This window comes from Scyliorhinus torazame, chromosome 21, assembly GCF_047496885.1.
Source record: "Scyliorhinus torazame isolate Kashiwa2021f chromosome 21, sScyTor2.1, whole genome shotgun sequence".
In the NCBI taxonomy this organism is placed as follows: Eukaryota; Metazoa; Chordata; class Chondrichthyes; order Carcharhiniformes; family Scyliorhinidae; genus Scyliorhinus; species Scyliorhinus torazame.
In genome coordinates, this window is record NC_092727.1 from 111,436,145 (window position 1) to 111,458,364 (window position 22,220).

The 22,220-nt window shown below is 42.1% G+C and overlaps 1 protein-coding gene across 3 annotated transcripts in view; it reads left to right on the top strand.

Moving 5' to 3' along the window:
• Positions 1-993: 993 nt before the first annotated feature.
• Positions 994-22,220, top strand: part of etv4 (ETS variant transcription factor 4) — a 117,494-nt gene continuing 96,267 nt past the window's right edge. The window contains exons 1-4 of one of the 3 annotated variants that reach the window (XM_072487258.1): positions 996-1,218; positions 19,621-19,733; positions 20,113-20,200; positions 20,342-20,389. In XM_072487258.1, coding sequence (XP_072343359.1) covers positions 19,677-19,733; positions 20,113-20,200; positions 20,342-20,389 — 193 coding nt within the window. In that variant the 5' untranslated portion in view covers positions 996-1,218; positions 19,621-19,676. Of the gene's footprint in view, positions 1,219-19,620; positions 19,734-20,112; positions 20,201-20,341; positions 20,390-22,220 lie in introns of all 3 variants that reach the window. The other 2 variants (XM_072487256.1, XM_072487259.1) reach the window with 2 other exon arrangements.

A 22,220-nucleotide genomic window follows, 5' to 3' on the forward strand; every position in this document is an offset into this window, starting at 1 on the left:
CCAGCACTTGAAGTATTAATGCTTGCTCTGGGGTCACATCTAACCTCTGAAGCCAATAAAATTATCCCGTGGAATTCCCTGGGCACAGCATTAAAACCAATGCCCTAAGCTTCAAACATAAATAACAAAACTAGTTTCCATCCCCGTATCCTAAATGTTACCTCCCTATAAATTATATATTAAACTGGCATCAAGGTTAGAGCTATAGCAATAATGTCTTTGGACATGAATCATGTTTGTTAATATGCCATTGTTCCAACTGTGATATGTAGGCTATTGTGTTTCAGTAAATGCCGCCACTAAGTCACCCTGAAAACACACTTTAAAAAAGCCCTAATGGCTTCTCACAAATGCATTCTTCACAAATCTGTCTGTGTGGGATGATTGAAAGGGTTAACAGTCTCAAGTCCTGTCTGTAGAAAATGAGGAGATACGTTCGTATGATGCAACCCTTCGACATGTCTGATGTATCTGCATCATAACCCCATATAATTTAAGGCCAGAGTTGATCCAAATTGACTCCAGCATTTCTCAGTAAACAGTACTCGAGTGTAAATGTGCGTTGGGGCTAGGGCTGAAGTAAATAGCCTGATACTTGTTAGTGAACAAACTTATGAAAGAAACTCTAACTAAGAAACTTGATATATTAGAAGCTCTGTTTTGCAAAATATGCCGTGCTAAAGAAATTCCATTTAGGCCTGCCTTAGAAAAAAAAATAGATTGTTTAATACATTCTGCCTGAGTAAATACTCACTTCCACCGCTTCCAGATTTTATGAATGACCCCCTTGAAAGTTTTTTTTGTGAATGAGAGGCCATGGCAGAGGATCAGAACTATGAATGGAACAGAGAGCCTGGATTCTGACTGGCTGCGGAGCTGGAGGGAGGGGGCGCCCCACCTCCAGGTAATGTAACACCTCGATTCTCACCTCTGATAGGCTGGAACCTTTGTTAATGTCATGTCATTGACTGAGTCGGGTCATTCATTGAGAGGGAGAGAGCAAAAAAAAAGCGCAAGAAATCTGAGCCGGTGAAAGAGGAAATGAACCAATCGCCGAATCCCTTGGGTAAACAACTGACTTGAGCAAGAAAAACAAGTCTTTTGAAACCATCACTGTAGTCGGGCTTGCAACAGACATATTAAAAGAAAACTTTGCATATGCAGCGTTCCGATTCCGGGGATTTATGTTGCATCTGCCAAAACGGTTCCATAAATCAGGTGAGATCAGAATTTTTTTTAGGATGATATTTGATTTCTTGTTGCAGCAGTTTGTTCGGCCCATCCACTCTCTCCACCCCCCACCCTGACGCGCGGTGTTTATCACGCTATGATCTTGCTTTGTGTTTTATTCCTCTGATCCGCGCTGGCTATAAATGACAAGGAGAGGCGCTTAAGGCTGCACGCTTCCCACAAACACACCTAAGACTTGAGACCCACCGTCGTTTCACTTTTTCCAAAAGGAAATATAATAGTACCGCGCCTTTAACCCTTGTGTGTGTGTGGGGGGGGGGGGGGGGGGGGGAGAACATAACGAACGATGGTTTTAAAACAAAGGTTCATATTTGCAAACGCATTGTTAGGAGCTGGTTACCAAATCCCCCCCCCTTTCCGGATTGCCAAAGCATCTAAAGTTGCTGTAAATTTGATCAAAGCTCAATTATCTTCTAAAAGGTTGATTCAAGGATTAAAGCTGTACCAAATTTTTCAGTCAATCGTTGTTTGCAACGCCACTCAGTGTTGGGTCAAATAAAGTTTTTTTTTGAAAGTGAATGGGTTATATCTGGCACTTGGGGAAAAAAACAGACACCACAACAAACTCGTCCATACTTTCAGCGTAATTTGATGAGTGTCTCTTTCATTTTTAGTCACGAGATGGAAAATACAGGTCTCAGACTGTATTTACATATAACTTTTTATATAGTCCAGCTGTGATCTGTTTAGAAAATTTCGTGCTTAAAGATTTGTGCCCCCAGGCAGTCAAAAACAAAACTTGCTTTATTAGGAAAGAAACAGGCTTTTTAATCCTTTTTCGATTGTGCCACTGAAACCTTGCAGCAGCTTTTGTTCAATCAGGTCACATTGTTTGTCTCTTTCTCCAACACTCTAGATGTCACTTAGTGAAGAAGATTGTAGTTTAGTCAGGCAGCATGGTCAGCACGGGCTTGGAGGGCCGAAGGGCCTGTTCCCGTGCTGTACTTTTCTTTGTTCTTTGTCTCAATGTGCAGATACTGAGATGTCTGAAGGATTTATTTTTCAATTGGAACGTGGATGTAATAGTAGCCAGTAGGAAAGCAGAACAAACAAGGTGACAAAGAAATATTAAGGTTCAAATGTTTCCCTGAAGGACAGTAAAAGGGGCTGTTTTAGCACAGGGCTAAATCGCTGGTTTTTAAGGCAGGCCAGCAGCATGGTTCAATTCCCGTACCAGCCTTCCTGAACAGGCACCGGAATGTGGCGACTAGGGGCTTTTCACAGTAACTTCATTTGAAGCCTACTGGTGACAATAAGAGATTTTCATTTCATTTTTCATTTTTTCAAGCTGCAAAGAAAACAAAATCAGGCCTCAGTCATAATTATTCCTATCAGGAGAAGTGTTCTGTTTTAGAATGGGAAAGATGGGGTTGTAAATCCATAAGTGTTGTAAAAATGCACTGTCCTGATTTAAAACGGACTGATTCGAACAGAAGGGATCTAAAACAGTCTTTAGCACAATAAGCAGGTTTTTTTTTAATATGTTTTATTGAAATTTTGTTTCCCAAACAACAATTTTTCCCCTCTTACAAAGCAAACGCAACAATAACAATACAGAAATTTTTAAAGCAGGTTTTTTTAAAGAGTGCCTGAAAGTGCAGCATAAATTCTGTGAAAGTTAACTTAAATATTTGATCCATTGTTAAAGTTACAAAGTCAATGCGTAGACTAGACAGGGCAAGTTCTTAATCCATCTCCTTGCTTGCTCCAAAAAAACTATTTAAAATTCAAACGGAATCCAATTCATGGTCTCCACAAGAGAGTTAGACAAGATGCAAGCTGCACCTGATCTTGGGCCTGATCTTAGCTAAAAGGGTGAGAAGTTTTGTTCACGCAATTGTCGATGTCATTGTGAGTACTGATGGCTGGAGAAATTTGGTCATTGTTTCTTCATTGTCCACACTACCTTGAAAGACTTACAGCATGGTAATTATTTTGGATTGACTAGGCTACCTCTTTTAGCAGTTAGGAGCAAACTACATGGAAAAAGTAAAAATGCGTTGCAATTTCTTTATTACCAATTTTTGCTGCTGCAATTTTCTTCCCTCACTCTTGCTGGGAACCACTCAGCCTCTGGGGGCTTCATTTAAGTGGCAATGATTCCTTTGTTATTCTTCATGGTGGCTGTAAGCACATTATATGAATGCTTGGGGCAACAACACCCCTGCCCCCCACCTAACCTCACCTGAACTGTACACCCACATTCTTCCAACAGGGTGTGATGGACAGTCATCAAAAGTACTAACCTTGGCCAATTTTCCTCTATGATCTGAATAGTGATTTTTTTTTTTTTAATGCATTTTGATTGTAGACATCTTCCTAAAAATCTCCATTCTGCTCTACAAAGGTATTGACCCGCCCAGTGATCCCCAGTTGGTTACATTGTTTATAAACAGGAATTGCACTTTCTGCGAAATGCTAATTGCTGACAAAAATCCTACACTCACATCTCAAGTGTTCTTCCTAGATGCCACTAGAAGATTGAATCCCATTCAGCCTGCTGAAATCATAGACATTAGAGTCCTATTGTACACAATATTTGTGAAAGGAAAGTGCATTAATGTTACTAAACCTCCGTATAGTGTTGACCATATCCCTGTATGTAGATATAAGAAGGTTGACCATGTCGCCATAAATGGATTGGGATGTCAAAGGTGATATATGAATCTGCACTGTAAATTCTATGATTCTATGAATGCAAGTTGTTATATATTAGCAAGAGTATTCTATTCTTTTTTAAATCTCCTTTCCTGAAACTGCTGATACGTTGAGGGTTGGTTAGACAGATGCCAGAAACCCTCTCTTAGCTTGCGCAAGTGACCATTCTTCATATGTTAACCTACACAATGACTAGTTAAAGGCCAGTTGACTGTGCAGAGCATTACAGCTGTGGCTGATCTCATTGTCAGCTGATGTGTCTACGATTGTACTTTCCAGAAAGGAAAATTAAATAAAGAGCAGGAGCTCTGCGACTTTCTTCCCTTACCTGGTCCGTGGGCACTGAGGCCAGTTTAACCTTTCCACTGGCTGAGATCAGCTACTCACTCTTGACAATAATTGCATTGGGGTCTTTTTAATCCATACAAATGTAGCTCAGGGACATAACCTTTGCTGAATTTACCCATGGAACTTAAAAAAATAAATCATAGGTCGCTGCTAGTAATTTCAATCTGCCTGAATTTCATAAAATGTAAATCTAGTTGTAAATGTAAAACATAGAATCTCATCATAGGGCAGCACAGTGGTTAGCACAGTTGCTTCACAGCTCCAGGGTACCAGGTTCGATTCCCAGCTTGGGTCACTGTCTGTGCGGAGTCTGCAGGTTTTCCCCGTGTCTGCGTGGGTTTTCTTCGTGTGCTCCGGTTTCCTCCCACAGTCCAAAGATGTGCAGGTTAGGTGGATTGGCCATGCTAAATTGTCCTTAGTGTCCAAAAAGGTTAAGTGGGGTTACTGGGTTACAGGGATAGGGTGGAGGTGTTGGCTTGAGTAGGGTGCTTTTTCCAAGGGCTGGTGCAGACTTGATGGGCTGAATGGCCTCCTTCTGCACTGTAAATTCTATGATCAACAATGTAATTACTCCTTAAATTCCTTTCAAATTCATTCTGTGGAAAATTAGTGATTGCAGATAGCTCAATATTTCTCCTTTCCCGCCTTTGGAGCTGCATTAGAAGTTCCTTTGGCATATTTCTCATTTGAAACAGTGCCCCTTTTCTTACCTATTCTCAGGCCGTGTTAATTAAAGTTTCAGGATCATCATTTTACTGTGATGTTCAGGGAGAGACGTATCCACGGCTCCTCTAATTCCTTCACCAGTACCTTAAATCAGAGGAAGGTTCAGGGTGTTGGCTCTCACTCAGCCCACTTTGGGAGGTGTCATGTCCTTATTTGACCTTTCTTAGCTTATCGCCTAATTTTGTTTTCCAGACTTTCTGGTAAAGTCTGTAGGAAATTGTATCCGTGCTGTCTGTAGAAGCTTCTAGAATATCATGCAGATGTGAGATTGTATTGATTGCGTAAAAGGAGCAAAACAGCAAACACATGCTGAATACATAGAGGATAACTCTGTGAAATCTGTGATGGTGAGGTTTTTTTTTCCTTGGTGTGAAAGATCCAAGTATGCATTAGTGAAAAATTCACATGAGTTTTACACAATGCGAAGCATTCTTACTATTCATTGAGTTCCATTAAGTAGCTGCCAAATTCTTTTTATTGACAAAAATGTTTTTACTCATTTATTTTGTAGGCGGCTCATTTTTAAAAGTCAGTTTCTTCAGCCGTATCCTTTTAGCCTTATTCAAATGTTAGAATAAATAGGCAGAATTTCACTACTGTAAAAGCACATCGGCCAAAGGGACAAAAGAACTTGGCACATGTACACTAACGTAAATATCTTTTGGGAGGTTCAATTTGAAAAGCCTGGTTTAAAAACAAAATCACCAGATATTGTTACTTGCGATTGTATTGTTATCCAAGTAAAGTTTGTTTGATAAGAATATTTTAAAAAAACTTTTGAAATTCTCAAGGAGGGCATGGTGGCGCAGTGATTAGCATTGCTGCCTACGGTGCTGAGGACCCGGGTTCGATCACGGCCCTGGGTCCCTGCCTGTGTGGAGTTTGAGCAATCTCCCCGTGTCTGCGTGGGTTTTACCCCCACAACCCAAAGATGTGCAGGTTAGATGGATTTGCCATGCTAAATTGCCCCAGAATTGGAAAAAATTAATTGGGTACTCTAAAAAAAAATTTAAACTTTTGAAATTTTTGCTATTTGTCTCCAACCATGTTTGTATTCAATCATATGACGGAAAGGAATTTAGAGAAGGGGCAGCATGGTGGCGCAGTGGTTAGCGCTGCCACCTCACGGCACCGAGGTCCCAGGTTCGACCCCGGCTCTGGGTCACTGTCTGTGTGGAGTTTGCGCATTGTCCCCGTGTTTGCGTGGGTTTCGCCCCCACAACCCAAAGATGTGCAGGCTAGGTGGATTGGCCATGCTAAATTGCCCTTTAATTGGAAAAAATGAATTGGATACTCTAAATTTTTTTTTTTTAAAGGAATTTAGAGAAGAGTGTTATGATGCACACCACTGCCCTGGCGATCATCATTATTTACTAGCTTGCACTTCGACCTTTGTAGCTAACCTGTGCACTACCTGCTGCCTGGAACGGTTTTCTGTGTTCCCCTGCCTTGCACTGGTGGACTTTTATTCTGGAAGGCCTTAGATTTGTATTTTTCACAGAAGCTGGACAGATTGGTGGAACGTGATCACAAAACGCAGCACAACATTGTAAAAGATCCCCGCATCCTGTGTAAAATAAATGAAATCATCGTAAAACAACAGTTATAGCTGTTGGAAAATTTAGGATGGTTACGTAAAATATCTAAACCTAATAAATGTCTGATAATTTCAGGAGATTTAACAATTTTAATAGACCAACGTAACACACTAGAGTCCTATTGCCTGCAGTAGATGGACAGGGAGAGAAAACCATATTAATGTCATCAAATCGGAATTTACAAGACCATTCGTATCACTGTGTTAACATCAACTTTATTTTCATTTTTTTCCCATGGAGGGCATTATGTATCAAAGCATAATTAAATAGTCAAATGGTTTGAACATTTTAAGTATCCATTTTAATTAGTCTTCAATCTCTTATCACCTCTGAGTGTGCCACATTGACACAATGTAAATTAAGGATTAGATTATAGTGGGAGGAGATTAGAGATACATTTCAGAACCTAGCTTCAGAATATGCTTTACAGTATTCAGGTATAGTATTTGCAAACTTGAGACACTTAAAGGATTCACCACTGAAAGCACATTAACATTGTTTCTCAAAAGAGAAGGTTAATCTTCATTAGAGGCTCATAAGGTGAATATGATTCAACTATAATAAAGGTACTGTTGTATTTTATGCTGGAAAGAGTGGATTTTGTGTTTTATTGCTTTTGGAAATTCAGGTATTTCCTTAGAATGCAACAACGTGCAGACCCTTTAAGAGCTTCTGTAGTATTCATTTCATCTATCCCTACAAGAGTTTACCTGTGCTACAACAACAATAACTTGCATTTATATAACATCCTCAACGTAAACCTGTATTATCATGCGCTAATGCCCTATCTTCTGCTCAGTCCATTCAATGCCTTCATTTAGTGTCAAAACAGATATCCCCACACATTTTATAAGGCAACACAGAATGAAGCGCTAATTAAAATATTTGATTGCAGTCCCTGACAATTTTCAGATAAGTTCTTCAAATGCTGTAGTGCACCCCCTCATAATAGTTGTGCTAATTTCACCAGGTGACCATATGAATTTACAAACATGTAGAAATACTTCAAATATTTACAACTTGATTTTTTTTCAGCTTTGGTAAAATAAGTCATCAAATGTGTTTTGAAGGGCATCCTCTGGCTAGAAGGGCAATCAGCTATTTTGCTCTTTAAATACCAATGAAATTTCATACAAATTCCACTAAAGGGTCTGAGGATCCTATAAAAAATAATGCAGTTATCTATTTTATGCATTGTCTTGTTGCTTTATTCCCAGCAGACAATCTTCCACTTAACTGACAGTAGGCAACAAAAATATTACAGTGATTAGTCCCCAATGGTTTCCGATGTTATTTTAAAAAGCTTGTTTTAAAAATAATTGTAATTTTGCAGAAACTTTCTCGAAGCTTATAGTAGACATTAAGAGAATTTTACACCCCCTCCGGCCTATTATTTATCCATCAATCTTCTCCGCTTCTGTCCTGAAGACATTCTTCCTGGGGTACAATAACATCGTTGTTCTCCCATATCTCACCCAAGTGTGAGCCTAATCAATGTTAGCAAGCTATTCATTCACGCGAATCAAGTCATAGCCTGAAACTCTTGTCTCTCAATATCCACACATGAGCCCTTCTAGCAGGTGTAAGTGGATAGTGGCTAGGAGTTACAATTCTGGTGGATTATCTCCTGAATCCAGCGGCAGTAAAGGCGGTTGGAACACACTGACTGCTGTTGTGCTGAGATCAATTAATCTAGCAGAGGTCAGAGATTGATCTGGAGTCTTCCCTCCTCCCCGTGTTTACGTGGGTCTCACCCCCACAACCTAAAGATGTGCAGGGTAGGTGGATTGGCCATGCTAAATTGCCCCTTAATTGGAAAAAATGAATTGGGTACTCTAAATTTATTTTTAAAAAAGAAATAAAAAGAACTGGTCTCTTCCCAGTCGGTGACATTCAGTTACACCCACAGTACACTAACCACCGGAGTCCTGGGGTTTAAGGGGGTGGCGATCTTTATCTCAGAATTCAGTAGAAAAGGAAGAACTGCACTCACTGCCTTTTTGGATTTGAATGCAATACAACATCCACACAAATTGTTGGCTTTAATACAAGGAGTAAACAAAGACAAAATAACGAAGATGTTTTGATTGGTACCAAACCAGAGACCATGGGATGAGATTTTTAATTCAAATCCCATTCACTTCCAGAGTTAAAATTGGACCGATCACATCTTGCAGCATGCTTACGCTGAGTCCTGACCCATACATCACCCCTGGAGAGTATCCCATATTGCAATTCTCTGGGTATCTCAGGAGCTTTCTTTAGTTTTCCATAACATACAGAACAATGGATACCTGGGAGAGTAATTACTGTTCGCAGTCTCACTGAGGGCTTTGGTTGACATCACCGAGTGAAGCTCACCTTCACAGTCATGTGAACTCATTACTGAGATTACTGCTTAGGAACCGCTCTAGGTGATATAATATTTTTGATAAATGCATGACAAAGAGGGTGGAGGGCTGGTCTTGGTGGGCATTGATGCCCAAATATTCTTTACAGTTGAGGTAAGTTGACGTATTCTCTGCAAAACTAATAACCGTAACAGAATCACCAGGTATGCTAGGTTTTAATCTATTACTGGAAATAACATGCTGCTGTATAAAATGCATTTTAAAGTCTCTGTTGTTAAGGGGCAGCACGGCGGCGCAGCGGTTAGCATTGCTGCCTCACGGCGCCGAGGTCCCAGGTTCGATCCCGACCCTGGGTCACTGTCCGTGAGGAGTTTGCACGTTCTCCCCGTGTTTTCCTGGGATTCGCCCCCACAACGCAAAGATGTGCAGCGTAGGTGAATTGGTCACGCTAAATTGCCCTTTAATTGGAAGAAATGAATTGGGTACTCTAAATTTATTTAAAAAAAGAAAGGCACTTTTGCAAAGTTTCATTATAAAGGGTAGACTTGCCAAGGCATTCAACTTGATTAGCTAGCTATGCACTTTACAGGGGCGGCAAGGTGGCACAGTGATTAGTGCTGCATGTGGCGTTGAGGACCCGGGTTCGATCCTGGCCCCGGGTCACTATCTCTGTGGAGTTTCCACATTCTCTCAATGTCTGCATGGATCTCACCCCCATAACCCAAAGATGTGCAGGGTAGGTGGATTGGCCACGCTAAATTGCCCCTTAATCGGAAAAAATTAATTGGGTACTGTAAATCTATTTTTAAAAAAGAGACTTATTCAATGGAATCCTATGGAACGATATGGATACCTTAAGTAGATAAAGTAAAATCGAAATAATACTTGCAGATCTGTTATGACAAGGCGGTCACAAGTTCAGGATAGTAAAGGGAAACATTAATACAATTAAGAAATGTTCTTTACTTTGAAGCTGTTAACAATAAATTGCCTGAAAGAGTGAGTAAGGCCCTGACACTACTATTTTTAAAAAGTTATATTTATTAAGTTTTAACAGCAATGAATAACAGCACAGGAAATGGGGCAGCACGGTAGCATAGTGGTTAGCACAGTTGCTTCATAACTCCAGGGTCCCAGGTTTGATTCCCCGCTGGGTCACTATCTGTGCGGAGTTTGCACGTTCTCCCCATGTGTCTGCGTGGATTTCCTCCGGGTGCTCTGGTTTCCTCCCACAGTCCAAAGATGTGCGGGTTAAGTGGATTGGCCGTGCTAAATTGCCCTTAGTGTCCAACAAAAAAGGTTAAGTGGGCGTTACTGGGTTGCAGGGATAGGATGGACACGTAGGCTTGAGTAGGGTGCTCTTTGTAAGGGCCGGTTCAGACTCGATGGGCTGAATGGCCTCCTGCTGCACTGTAGATTCTATGAAATAGCTTACAGTACAGCAATGATTCAATAAACTTACATTTGGAAGTGAAAGAGAAAGAAAAGGTAAAGGAAAAGAGAAGTAGGAGGAAGAAGAAGAAAAAGGAAAGAGAATAAGAAAGAAAAACTATGAAAAAACCCACTTTTGCAACCTACCCCTCCAAAAAAATCAACAACAAGAGGATAAGGGGTTATGGAGAGAAGGCAGGAGAATGGGGCTGAAAAACATATCAGCCACGATTGAATGACGGAACAGACCCGATGGGCCAAATGGCCTAATTCTGCTCCTATGTCTCATGGTCTTATGGTCTAATCACAGGACAGGACCGCTGGGCTAATTTAATGAACTGTTGCATAACATAACGGGTGGTGTTCTGAAAATGATATCAAATGGTTACAGGGCTTTCTTCATCCAAGGCAAATCTCATGGTCTTGTGTGCGCCCTTTTTTAAATAAATCACTTGAGAACTTTTATTTAAATGCTAGCATAACAACATTAAAGAAACCGTCAGCAAGGGAAGCTATTAAATAATAAAAACTGATTACTAAGTTATAGGATTCCCATTACTGTGTAAGCTCCATGGGAATTGAGAAGCATCCTGGGACATTTTGTTATGTTAGAGTTGCTACCTAAATGTATCTACCATAATAAATGAGGCCCCTCCTTCCACTAATGGAAGCTGATAAATAATTAAGTGTCCTGAGATTTTGGTCATACACAAAAACTGTCCTATTTTGTGCATCACAATGAAGATAAGTACAATGCAAATTACAGCAACTGAACTAAATTTTTCTTGGGTTGAAGTTGATTCCTACCAGGGCAGAAGTTGTTGGCGGGATGTGTGTCAAGATAATATCTCACAGAAGGTTTTATCATGCAGATTGTTGGGGAACAGATAACTGAGGCACATACAATCGAGGTTGTATTGTATTTAAACATTGTTCTCAGGTTTTAGTCACTGTTTGTGATGTGCACAATGCAAATTAACATATAACCCATTTTGTCATAGAAACCCATTCTCCTGAGTGAAACTCACTGAGTTGCAGGTTGTGGATGCATAAAGAAACACTGGTTGAAACTGGCCATAAGATGCTTGTCCCATTGCAGAACAAATATTATGCCATGTTTTGCTGAAATGCTGTAGGATCTGGAGGTTTTTCTTTCTGCATCCTGTAATGGCCTTATCTTTCCTTAATCACCTCTGGCCCCACAACTCTCTTTGATGTCTTCACTCACTTAATTCCAATCTCTTGAGGATCCCCATTCGTAATCGGGGTGGCTCTGTCTTCAGTTGCTAGGGCCCAAATTCCACCCCCCCTAGCCCTCTCTGGCTCTCTACCTCACTTTCCACCTTTAAAAACCCGCCTTTAATCCTATTTCTTTGACCAAGCCTTTGGTCATCTGACCGCTTGGTCATTGTCTGTGCGGAGTTTGCACGGTCTCCCTGTGACTGCATGGGCATCTTCCGGGTGCTCCGGTTTCCTCCCACAAGTCCCGAAAGACGTGCTGTTAGGTAATTTGGACATTCTAAATTCTCCCTCTGTGTACCTGAACAGGCGCCGGAATGTGGCGACTAGGGGCTTTTCACAGTAATTTCATGGCAGTGTTAATGTAAGCCTACTTGCGACAATAAAGATTATTATATTATTGTAGCTCCTTAAGTACCTCAGTGTCATATTTTCTTTTGTAATGTTTGTGAAGTTCCTTAGGATGTTTGATTAAATGTGCTACTTAGATTTAAGTGGTTGTTGTAATGTCTACCTATTAGCTGTTAGAGCTTGCTCCAGTTTATGTGAACATATGAATTAGGAGTAGGCCACTGAACCCCTCGAGCCTGCTCAGATCTGGGTTCAATAAGATCATGGCTGATCTGATTGTAACCTAAACAGCACATTCCTTTTTTTTAAATTTAGAATGCCCAATTCATTTTTTCCAATTAAGGGGCAATTTAGTGTGGCCAATCCACCTACCCTGCACATCTTTGGGTTGTGGGGGCGAAACCCACGTAAACACGGGGAGAATGTGCAAACTCCACACGGACAGTGACCCAGAGCCGGGATCAAACCTGGGACCTCGGCGCCGTGAGTCCACAGTGCTAACCACTGCGCCACCGTGCTGCCCAACAGCACATTCCTGCCTACCCCCGATAACTTCTCACCCCCTGTTGACCAAGAATCAGTCTAGCTCTGCCTTAAAAATATTCAAAGAGTCAGGTTTCACTGTCTCTTGTGGACGAGTGTTCCAGAGACTCGAAACCTTCTGAGAGAAAAAGATTTCCCCTTACCTCCATCTTAAATAAGTGACCCCCCTTGTGGGTTACAATTGCAGATGGCTGGGCGGCACTGCTGCTTCACGCGCCGAGGACCCAGGTTCGATCCCGGCCCAGGGTCACTGTCCGTGTGGAGTTTGCACATTCACCCCGTGTCTGCGGAGCTCTCACCCCCACAACGCAAAGGTATGCGGGGTAGGTGGATTGGCCATGCTAAATTGCCCCTTAATTGGAAAAAAAAATGTAATTAAAAAAAGCAATTGCAGATGGCTGCCCAGAAAACACAGCCAATGTGGAAAAATTACACCTGAAGCCCAATTGAAATGATTTCTGATTCCCTGCTTACTTTGAATTTGATGATGCTGTGTCACAGGTGTCATGACTTCTATTCCCTGTATATAATTGAGATTACAGCATTACCGACTCAAGATGCGCACTGCCTCTGTTGGCTTCCCTGACGCACTTGCTCACAATGCTATTATGCATTACGTTTACCATCTCTGACTCTGAGCCACTTGGGTATTTCAATATATGTTTGGTTGATTGAATTCCCCCATTAACATAACTTACAGCCTTCACAGCTTGTTTAGCTTTTCACTGAGTAAAAATACCAGAGGTAATATTCAGTTTACCACCTGGGCATGAAACCAGCATTGTGAGCCATGGACTTGTTATAGCAACCATGTGATTTTCTGCCAATATCTATAGCTGGTGCTCTACTGGCAAGTTGAAAATGACTCCATTATATCTGAATGGTCAGCAGCAAGCTTTGTACAGATTATTTGGCTCTTGGACCATCAAGCCGGAGTGTGAACTTGTCCCCATCCAACATTCACACATAAAAGACTTGTAATATTGAATCTCATTCGCAAAATGACAATGAGATCTTTCAGCTATAATCCTAGAATTTGATATTAATGTTCAGATGCTTAATCCATCCATATGATGTTCCTCTAATTTAATGGTGGGATATTTTGAATGGGTTAGTAAAGAATAATCTGACAAATGTATTAAATACTCATTAATTAATATCAACGGTGAGTCCTGGACCATAGATAGTGCTTATTCACTGATCCCGTTCCTTCTTTATTTTTTAGTTTGTGTTGCTCCAAAGTTCTCTGGTTGAGTGAAATATAAACGTGTACTTCACACTCTAGACATCACATGGCTTCTATTTATGGTCTGGGAACTGTTTTTCAATTCATTTTCTCTAATACTTTCACAAAGTGAATTATTCAGTTGCAGCAACAGACTGGCATTTCCTACACTCTCTATCTTAAATTCTTGCCCACGCTACACAGCTCTGTGTTACAGCATTGAGTCAACGAGCAAGTAGGAATGTTGCAAGTCAACAATCTGAAAATCTATAATAGTTGCACAATTCTCTGGTAAACAATATTCTGCTGGCACATAATGATACACATAAGTGGTGCCAACTGAGAGGCACTCAAACAGAAACTCTAAAATTCTCCATGTTCAGCTCTCCTCAATGGCCAAATTCACTTATGTTAAAATGTGCCATTGAAAGCATTCTATTAATGTAAGACCATCTGGAGACTAATGCATTGAATCGCTCTTTAAGGGAATTTTCAAGAAGGTTGTATATCACCCCAGGATACGGTTGAGATATAGGCACGGTGGCACAGTGGTTAGCATTGCTGCCTCACAGCACCAGGGGCCCGAGTTCGATTCCGCCCTTGGGTGACTGTGGAGTTTGTACGTTCTCTGGTATCCCACAGTCCAAAGTTGTGCAGGTTAGGTGGATTGGCCTGGCTAAAATTTACCTTAGTGTCTAAAAGGTTAGGTGGAGTTACAGGGATAGCGTGGGGCATGGGTGTAGGTGGGGTGCTCTATCGGACAGTTGGTGTAGACCCGATGGGCCAAATGGCCTCCTTCTGCACTGTAGATGCTATGATTATACACAGTTCAAGTAATATGAAAGAAAATTAAAACAATTTCACAATAATAACACATTTCACTGAATTATTATTTTTTTTTAAATTTAGAGTACCCAATTATTTTTTTCCAATTAATGGGCAATTTAGCGTGGCCAAGCCACCTAGCCTGCACATCTTTGGGCTGTGGGGGCGAAACCCACGCAAACACAGGGAGAATGTGCAAACTCCACACGGACAGTGACCCAGAGCTGGGATTGAACCTGGGACCTCGGCGCCGTGAGGCAGCAGGGATAATCCACTGCGACACAGTGCTGCCCTTTTCACTGAATTATAATGTAATTATTTTCACTCTGCAGTTTTGCCTTCTTTGCCCAAACCCGCACCTCTGCCTCCCCCATCTTAAACCTCACATCTAAAACATTGAATTCTAAGTTGCTGCCAACTATCTCTGCAACTTGGGGGTGGTTTAGCACACTGGGCTAAATAGCTGGCTTTTAAAGCAGACCAAGGCAGGCCAGCAGCACGGTTCAATTCCTGTACCAGCCTCCCCGAACAGGTGGCGGAATGTGACGACTAGGGGCTTTTCACAGTAACTTCATTTGAAGCCTACTTGTGACAATAAGCCATTTTCATTTCATTTCATTTCAACGTCATCTGTCCCTGTCTGCCTTTGTCCTTCTGACCTCTGACTCGTCCTGCTCTGAAAAGTAAGAGTCTTCAACCAGTCTTGGCCCTGCAATCTGAAACTCCGTAAGTCTCTCCACCCAAACATCACTGTTCCTCCACCTTCTTAAAACTCATCACTTTTGCCTTGCGTTAAATGGCTTTTCTTCGTAATTTTGCTATTATTATTCGGTGCCTGGTTTGGGTTTCGTGAAGATCATTGGGATGTTTGCTGTTTTAAATGTTCCATGTAAATACCGGTTATAGGGAGGCACGGTGGCGTAGCGGCTAGCACTGCTGCCTCAATGCGCCGAGGACCCAGGTTCGATCCCGGCCCCGGGTCACTGTCCGTGTGGAGTTTGCACATTCTCCCCGTGTCTACGTGGGTCTCACCCCCACAACCCAAATGAAATGAAATGAAAAAATGAAATGAAATGAAAATGGCTTATTGTCACAAGTAGGCTTCAATGAAGTTACTGTGAAAAGCCCCTAGTCGCCACATTCCGGCGCCTGTTCGGATATGCAGGGTAGGTGGATTAGCCATTAAATTTCCCCTCAAGTGGAAAATTGAAACTAGTGCAGTACTGAGGGAGTGTTACACTGTTGGAGGTTCAAATCCTTTGGATGAGACATTGAAAGGAGGCCTTATATTCCCTCTTGGGTGGGTATAAAAGCTCCGATGGCACCATTTCAAAGAACAGCAGGGAGATCTCCCTGTTGTACTGGCCAATCATTATACCTCAATCAACATCACAAAAACAGATTATCAGGCCATTATCTCATTACTGTTTGCAGTATCTTGCTATGTGCAAATTGGCGACCAGGTTTCCTACATCACAACAGTGACTGCACAACATAAGTGCTTCATTGGCTGTAAAGTGCTTTGGGACATTCTGACGTTCTGAGAGGAGCTACATAAATGCAAGCTCTGTCTAATTTATGTACATGTGTGGTGTTATCATAATGGATTTTTCTTGTCACTTCCTCATTCTCTGCAAAGGCATCATTAAAAAGAAAATTTTGAGTACCCAATTATTTTTTTTCCAATTAAGGGACAATTTAGCCTTGCCAATCCACTTACCCTGCACATCTTTGGGTTGTGGGGGTGAGACCCACGCAGGCATGGGGAGAATGTGCAAACTCCACAAGGACAGTGACCCGGGGCCGGGATCGAAACCGGGTCCTCGGCGCCATGAAGCAGCAGTGCTAACCACTGGACCACCGTGCCGCTGTAAAGACATCATTAATGCCACTTGTGAATATAAGGGAAACACAACAGAACTTTGTCTAAATTACTCAGAAAAGGGTGGCACGGTAGCACACTGGTCAGCACTGCTGCCTCACAGCGCCAGGGACCCGGGTTAGATTCGAGCCTTGCATGACCGTCTGTGTGAAGTCTGCACGTTCGCCCCGTTTCTGCGTGGGTTTCCTCCGGGTGCCCCTATTTCCCCCCACAGCCCAAAGATGTGCAGGCTAGGTGGATTTGTCATGCTAAAATGCCCCTTTCTGTCCGAAGGATAGGCGGGGTGATGGGGAGTGGGCCTAGGTGGGGTGACCTTTCAGAGAGTCGGTGCAGACCCAATGGGCCAGTTGGCCTCCTTCTGCACTGTGAGTATTCTATGATTCTATGGCAGGGACACTCATTGTATTTTTCAGTAAAGCACTGATTATTTTCTTGTGATTTGACTTGCTCATTAACAAAGCTGCTGCACGCACCATGAAAGAATGTTTGGTGGGTTCAATATGGAAGCTATCTGTTACGGGCTGATGAAGTGGCAGCAAAGTGACGTTTAACTTCAAGAAATGGATGTGACCCCAAAGATTGCATAATTGGGCTGCAAAAAAAGACGGTTTCAAAGGCGACGGCCACTGGCAATATTTGTACACTGTGTGACATGAAGTATTGTGCAATTGACTCATAGAAAGCGCCTGTTTCAGAAAAAACCCTCAGAAGAAAACTACTGATACTCCATACATCTGGTATAAACTGGCCGATTGTTAAAAAAGCCCTCACATGAAATTTTATCCGCAGAGGCACAAATCAAGATGTACAGCGATTATCCCTGTCACCTGTTTGTTTCACTTCATCCTTATTGAAGTGAGCTTGAGTCTATGTTTGTTGCCTTTGTTCCATTTCTACAAGTTAATCCCTCAGAATGTACTGTACCGACGATACCAGTCTTGTGAGAGTTTTGTGTTTCCACCCACTATTCACAGAAATGTAATTGAATTTAAACTTTTCCACGGTCTGACTGGGAGAAATTGTTTTCAAATGCAGGATTCATTTTCTGAGTTGCGCACTTCCTCACTTTGAGATAAATCACAGGCATTTTGCTAATTCCTCAAATTTAATTGTGGGTAAAATAGATTTGTCAACAGTGGCCAGACTGCAGGCTCTGAAATCAAAACAGAAAAAAGCTGCCAGCGCTTTGCAGGTCGGTCAGTATCTGTAGAGAGCAGTATTTCAAGTATGGCATCTTCATGCAGTCGGCTATAAATTAGTTGCATGTGCGTGAACCAAAAACAATTAACTTGTATTTATATAGCGCCTTTCACATCCTCCAGCATGTTCTGAAATGTTTCCAGTTTGTTAAGTATGGTCATTGTGGTTTGTAGGAAAGTGTGACTGCCAATTTTCACACAGCAAGATCCCACAAACAGCAATGAGATAAACGATCAGTTAATCTGTTTTTATTTAAAAGATAACCAATGGATATTGGGAGAACCTCCTAGTATCATGATGGAAAGATGGTACCTTGAGAATACAGCACTCCCCCATATCTAGTTATTCCCTGAAGCCCCAGCCTAGACAATGTGCTAACTATGTCCTGGACTGAAACTTGAACCAACGATCTTCTGACACAGCAGCGAGAGCATTACCGCTGCCACGAATTGTTCCTGTGATTTTATTGTAAGGCAATCCATGGATATGGCAATAATATAAAAACAAATTACTATGGATGCTGGAATCTGAAACAAAAATAGAAAATGCTGGACAATCTTAGCAGGTCTGACACCATCTGAGGACAGCACGGTGGCGCAGTGGTAGCACTGCAGTCTCAAGACGCCAAGGTTCCAGGTTCGATCCTGGCTCTGGGTCACTGTCCATGTGGAGTTTGCACATTCTCCCCGTGTTTGCATGGGTTTTGCCCCCACAACCCAAAGATGTGCAAGGTAGGTGGATTGGCCACGCTAAATTGCCCCTTAATTGGAAAAAATGAATTGGGTACTCTAAAAAAAAATTTTTTTAAAGGTCTGACACCATCTCTGGAGAATGAAGGGAGCCAACGTTTCGAGTCTGGATGATTCTTTGTCAAAGTTCATGGATATGGCAATGCACTTACATCCCGAGCAGAGCTTCCGTTAAAAATAAATTTAGAATACCCAATTAATTTTTTCCAATTAAATGTTCCATTAAATGTTCTTTCAAATTGTTTCTTAAAAGATCCACTTGAAGGCAGCATGCTGGCGCAGTGGTTAGCATTGCTGCCTCACGGCGCCGAGGTCCCAGGTTCGATCCCGGCTCTGGTTCACTGTCCGTGTGAAGTTTGCACATTCTCCCCGGGTTTGCATGGGTTTCGCCCCCACAATCCAAAGATGTACAGGGTAGGTGGATTGGCCACGCTAAATGGCCCCTTAATTGGAAAAAATTAATTGGGTGCTCTAAATTTAATTTTTTTTTTAAACTTTATAATTTTACTTTTAAAATTTTTAAATTTAACTTGTATAATGGCCAACATCTGCAAACTCCAGGACTTCAGCACAAAACTCTAGGCTGACACACCAGTGCTGTACTGAGGAAACGCTGCACTGTCGGCGGTGCCATTTCCTTGATGGGACGTTAAATCAACTTTCAACCTTTTACATCCACCTCGGAAAGATCCCAAGGCACTAGTTCCAAGAAGGGCGCAGGAGTTATCCCCAGTCTCCTTTCCAATACTTATCCCATTGTGAACCTTATTATTATGCAGCTGCTTCTGGGAGTTTGTGTGGTGTGCAAATCGGCTGCTCCCATTCCTATATTAGGACAGAAACTTGACTTCAAAACTACTGTTTTCTTTAGCTAGAAAGCGTGTTGATGCTCTAGACACGCGTTAGGCCTTTTCTTTAATTTGAATTGACAATGTTTTATATTTGTATATCAGTCGCTCGACCTGAGTAATCTAAAATGAAACGCCGAATGCTGTCCTTTTCGACCAGAACGCGGGTGAGAGAGAAAAAAAAGTTGTCCGTCTTGAAATGGGTTGACATCCTCGCTTTAAGAGACTGTTGCTCTGGGAGACCAGCCGCTTATTGCCTGCAGGCTGTCTCTTCTCTCTCACAGATTTTTTTTTGTGAATGAACCTTATTATTTATGCATGCTTCGCTCATTCATTCATGATCTCTGCCCACCTCCCCCCACCCACCCACCACCACCACCACCAAATCTCTGCAGGCTGATCGAAGCTTGTTGTTGTCAAATCCAGTCTAAATGCTCATAAACGGTTAACAATGGATCGCAGGATGAACGGTTACTTGGACCAACAAGTGCCTTACACATTCTCAAACGTGAGTACAGCTATTCTGAGAAAGTTAGTGCCACTGGGAGCCAATTTGAAAAGAAAACCCCTGAATCGTTTTAAAAGCAAAATATGTTCCTCTGTGTTGCCCTCCTCGCGTTGAGCCTGCAAGGGTATATGTGGGGGAGATTATTATTTTTGTTGTTTGGTGTGTGGGGGGGTCATTGAGAAATTCTGAAAGTTTTAAAATCAAGGCACAAAGAATGGGCAACTGGCACGAATAGACAAGACAGTGGGAGGGGGTGGTGGAAGGGGAGGGGAGAGTTTCTGTTAACTGTTTGAGTCCATTAATGGCACCAATAAATTTGAGCTGGAGCTAAACCCCCCCAAAAAACAAGAGTTCTTCCCTGCTTATCTCTAACCTGCAGACCGTGCAGGAGACTGGGAGCTTTGAGCGGCCGGCGGTCACCAGGAAGAGGAGACACATCACCAAAGAACTAACTCAAGATTCTGAAGGTAACGAGCTGCTGGAGCAATCAGAAGGTTGCCCTTCTGTAAATGGAAAAAAAAGTGGCCCCAACAATTCACTAAAAGTGCACTTTAAAAAAAAAAATTCACAATCCCTAATATATTTATTTTTAATTCTTCATTTTACAGATCTCTTTCAGGATTTAAGTCAATTGCAAGAGACTTGGCTTGCAGAAGGTGAGTTTTATTTTTTTTAAAATCTTGTGTTCTGGAAGTTTTTTTCACCCTCCTTCTTCATGTGGAGTTAAATCTGTGGTTTTAAAAAAACGTTTGCTTGGTGACTCATTATATTTTCTTTATCTTTCTACTTACTGCCAATCTTGTAGTACCCCCTCCCCCCTTAAAATCCTCTCTTTACGTCTTTGCCAACAAACATTGTTGGGGTGAGGGACTCTGTACTTCGGCCGGCGGACTTTGTGCTTGCCCCTGCCATGTACTCCCCCCCACCACCCCTTGACAGCAATTGGAGAGTCAAACCCCTCCCTGGAGTTCATTCAACCTCCTTTTTGATGGTTGAAATACTCGGAATGAAATAAATCTAAATGCATTAAAGCCTCCAAGCTGACAGCTCACAAGGGTTTTTCTTTGAACACTTTCAGCATCTTTTATGGTGCCAGTATTTTAAACTCGCCGGTTCCAAACTGTTGACCCTGAATGGGAAACATACGCGGATTGTTGCGGAATATTCTGTTGAATGAACGGGCGGTTACACTTGTGCAAAGTACCTCAGTTAAATCTGGGTCCCTCTCCCCACCTCATTGCAGCTTAGTGCATATAAAAATAAAAATTAATTTCATCTGTCGGTTGAACGTGTGTACACAGGAATTGCAAAGAATGCCTACAGTGGTTGCAAGTTCCCGTTTGTGTCCAAACACGTTTTTTTAAAACTCTGGGGCGATGTGGGGATGAGACGGTTCAAGAGCGCTGTGAGTTGCAATTTTCACCTGGGCAGTGAAGGGTCTGGATGTGAAAGTTAAGGGTGTTTAAAGGAACAGAGTGCTCCCTTTATTGTTGCTTTGCCTGGATTGTAATCGGAAACCGTCAAAAAGACAAAATCAAACGCTGCACAAGTTCAGACGACTCATGAAATCTCCCGCTTAAAGGGAGCTTAACTCCTAAACTAATAACTTTTTAGACCTCTAGGTGTCCCTCAATGTTTATTTCTAAATAACCGAACTCTGGAGGAACCAACCTAAATATACTGCATCAGAATCTTTCAAAAAAGGAATGAAACAGATTGCTGGAGGAAGCCATTCAGCTCTTTCACTGAATGTGTGCAATGGATTCGGCTGGTGTGCTACACGTTGTCTGTTTGTTTAATACATTTTTTATGTACATTTTCCCACCCTGTGCCAAAGATTGAGAACTCTGGTGGCTTATTCATTCAGTAATGTGGTTGAGTCTGTTCATTCTTGTTGCCAAAGGTTGGGCAAGGGTGGGGGGGTGTTGGGGGGGGGGGGGTACTTCTTGGCATGGCTTAAATAATCAAATCTTCTGAATCTCTCCAGTTGCAGTCTTGCAATTGACAAAAAATATATAAAGCTCGGGAGAATGGGAGTAAGTGGGTCGGGCTTTCAAAGAGTCAGCATGGAGCCCAATGTGCCAAATGATCTCCTCCTCCTGATGACACTTGGCCTCAGTGCCCGGGTAGGGAGACAGTCCGCCTATCCAGGAACTCCTGACGGAGAGCCAGCCGCTGGCCACCAGGTGAAGACGGTTCAGGTTTGGTTCCGGTGCCCTTAATGGTCAAATAGCTTGCGGATACTCATTGGTCTGGCTCCCAGATAAAGAATGGGTGAGGCGCTTAAAAAAGAATTGCCAGCACCTTTGGAAATGCATCTCGACAAGAGCCAGTGCTTTCAGCACTGATGGGGACAAGATAGGTTTAAACTAGGTTTGGATGCCCAATCTTGCCTAGTAGTGCTCCTGTGGTGCCTGACTTCTGCTTCGAGATGTACATCTCAGTATCTCAATTCATTATGTTGTATGTAAGATCCTAGGAAACTCC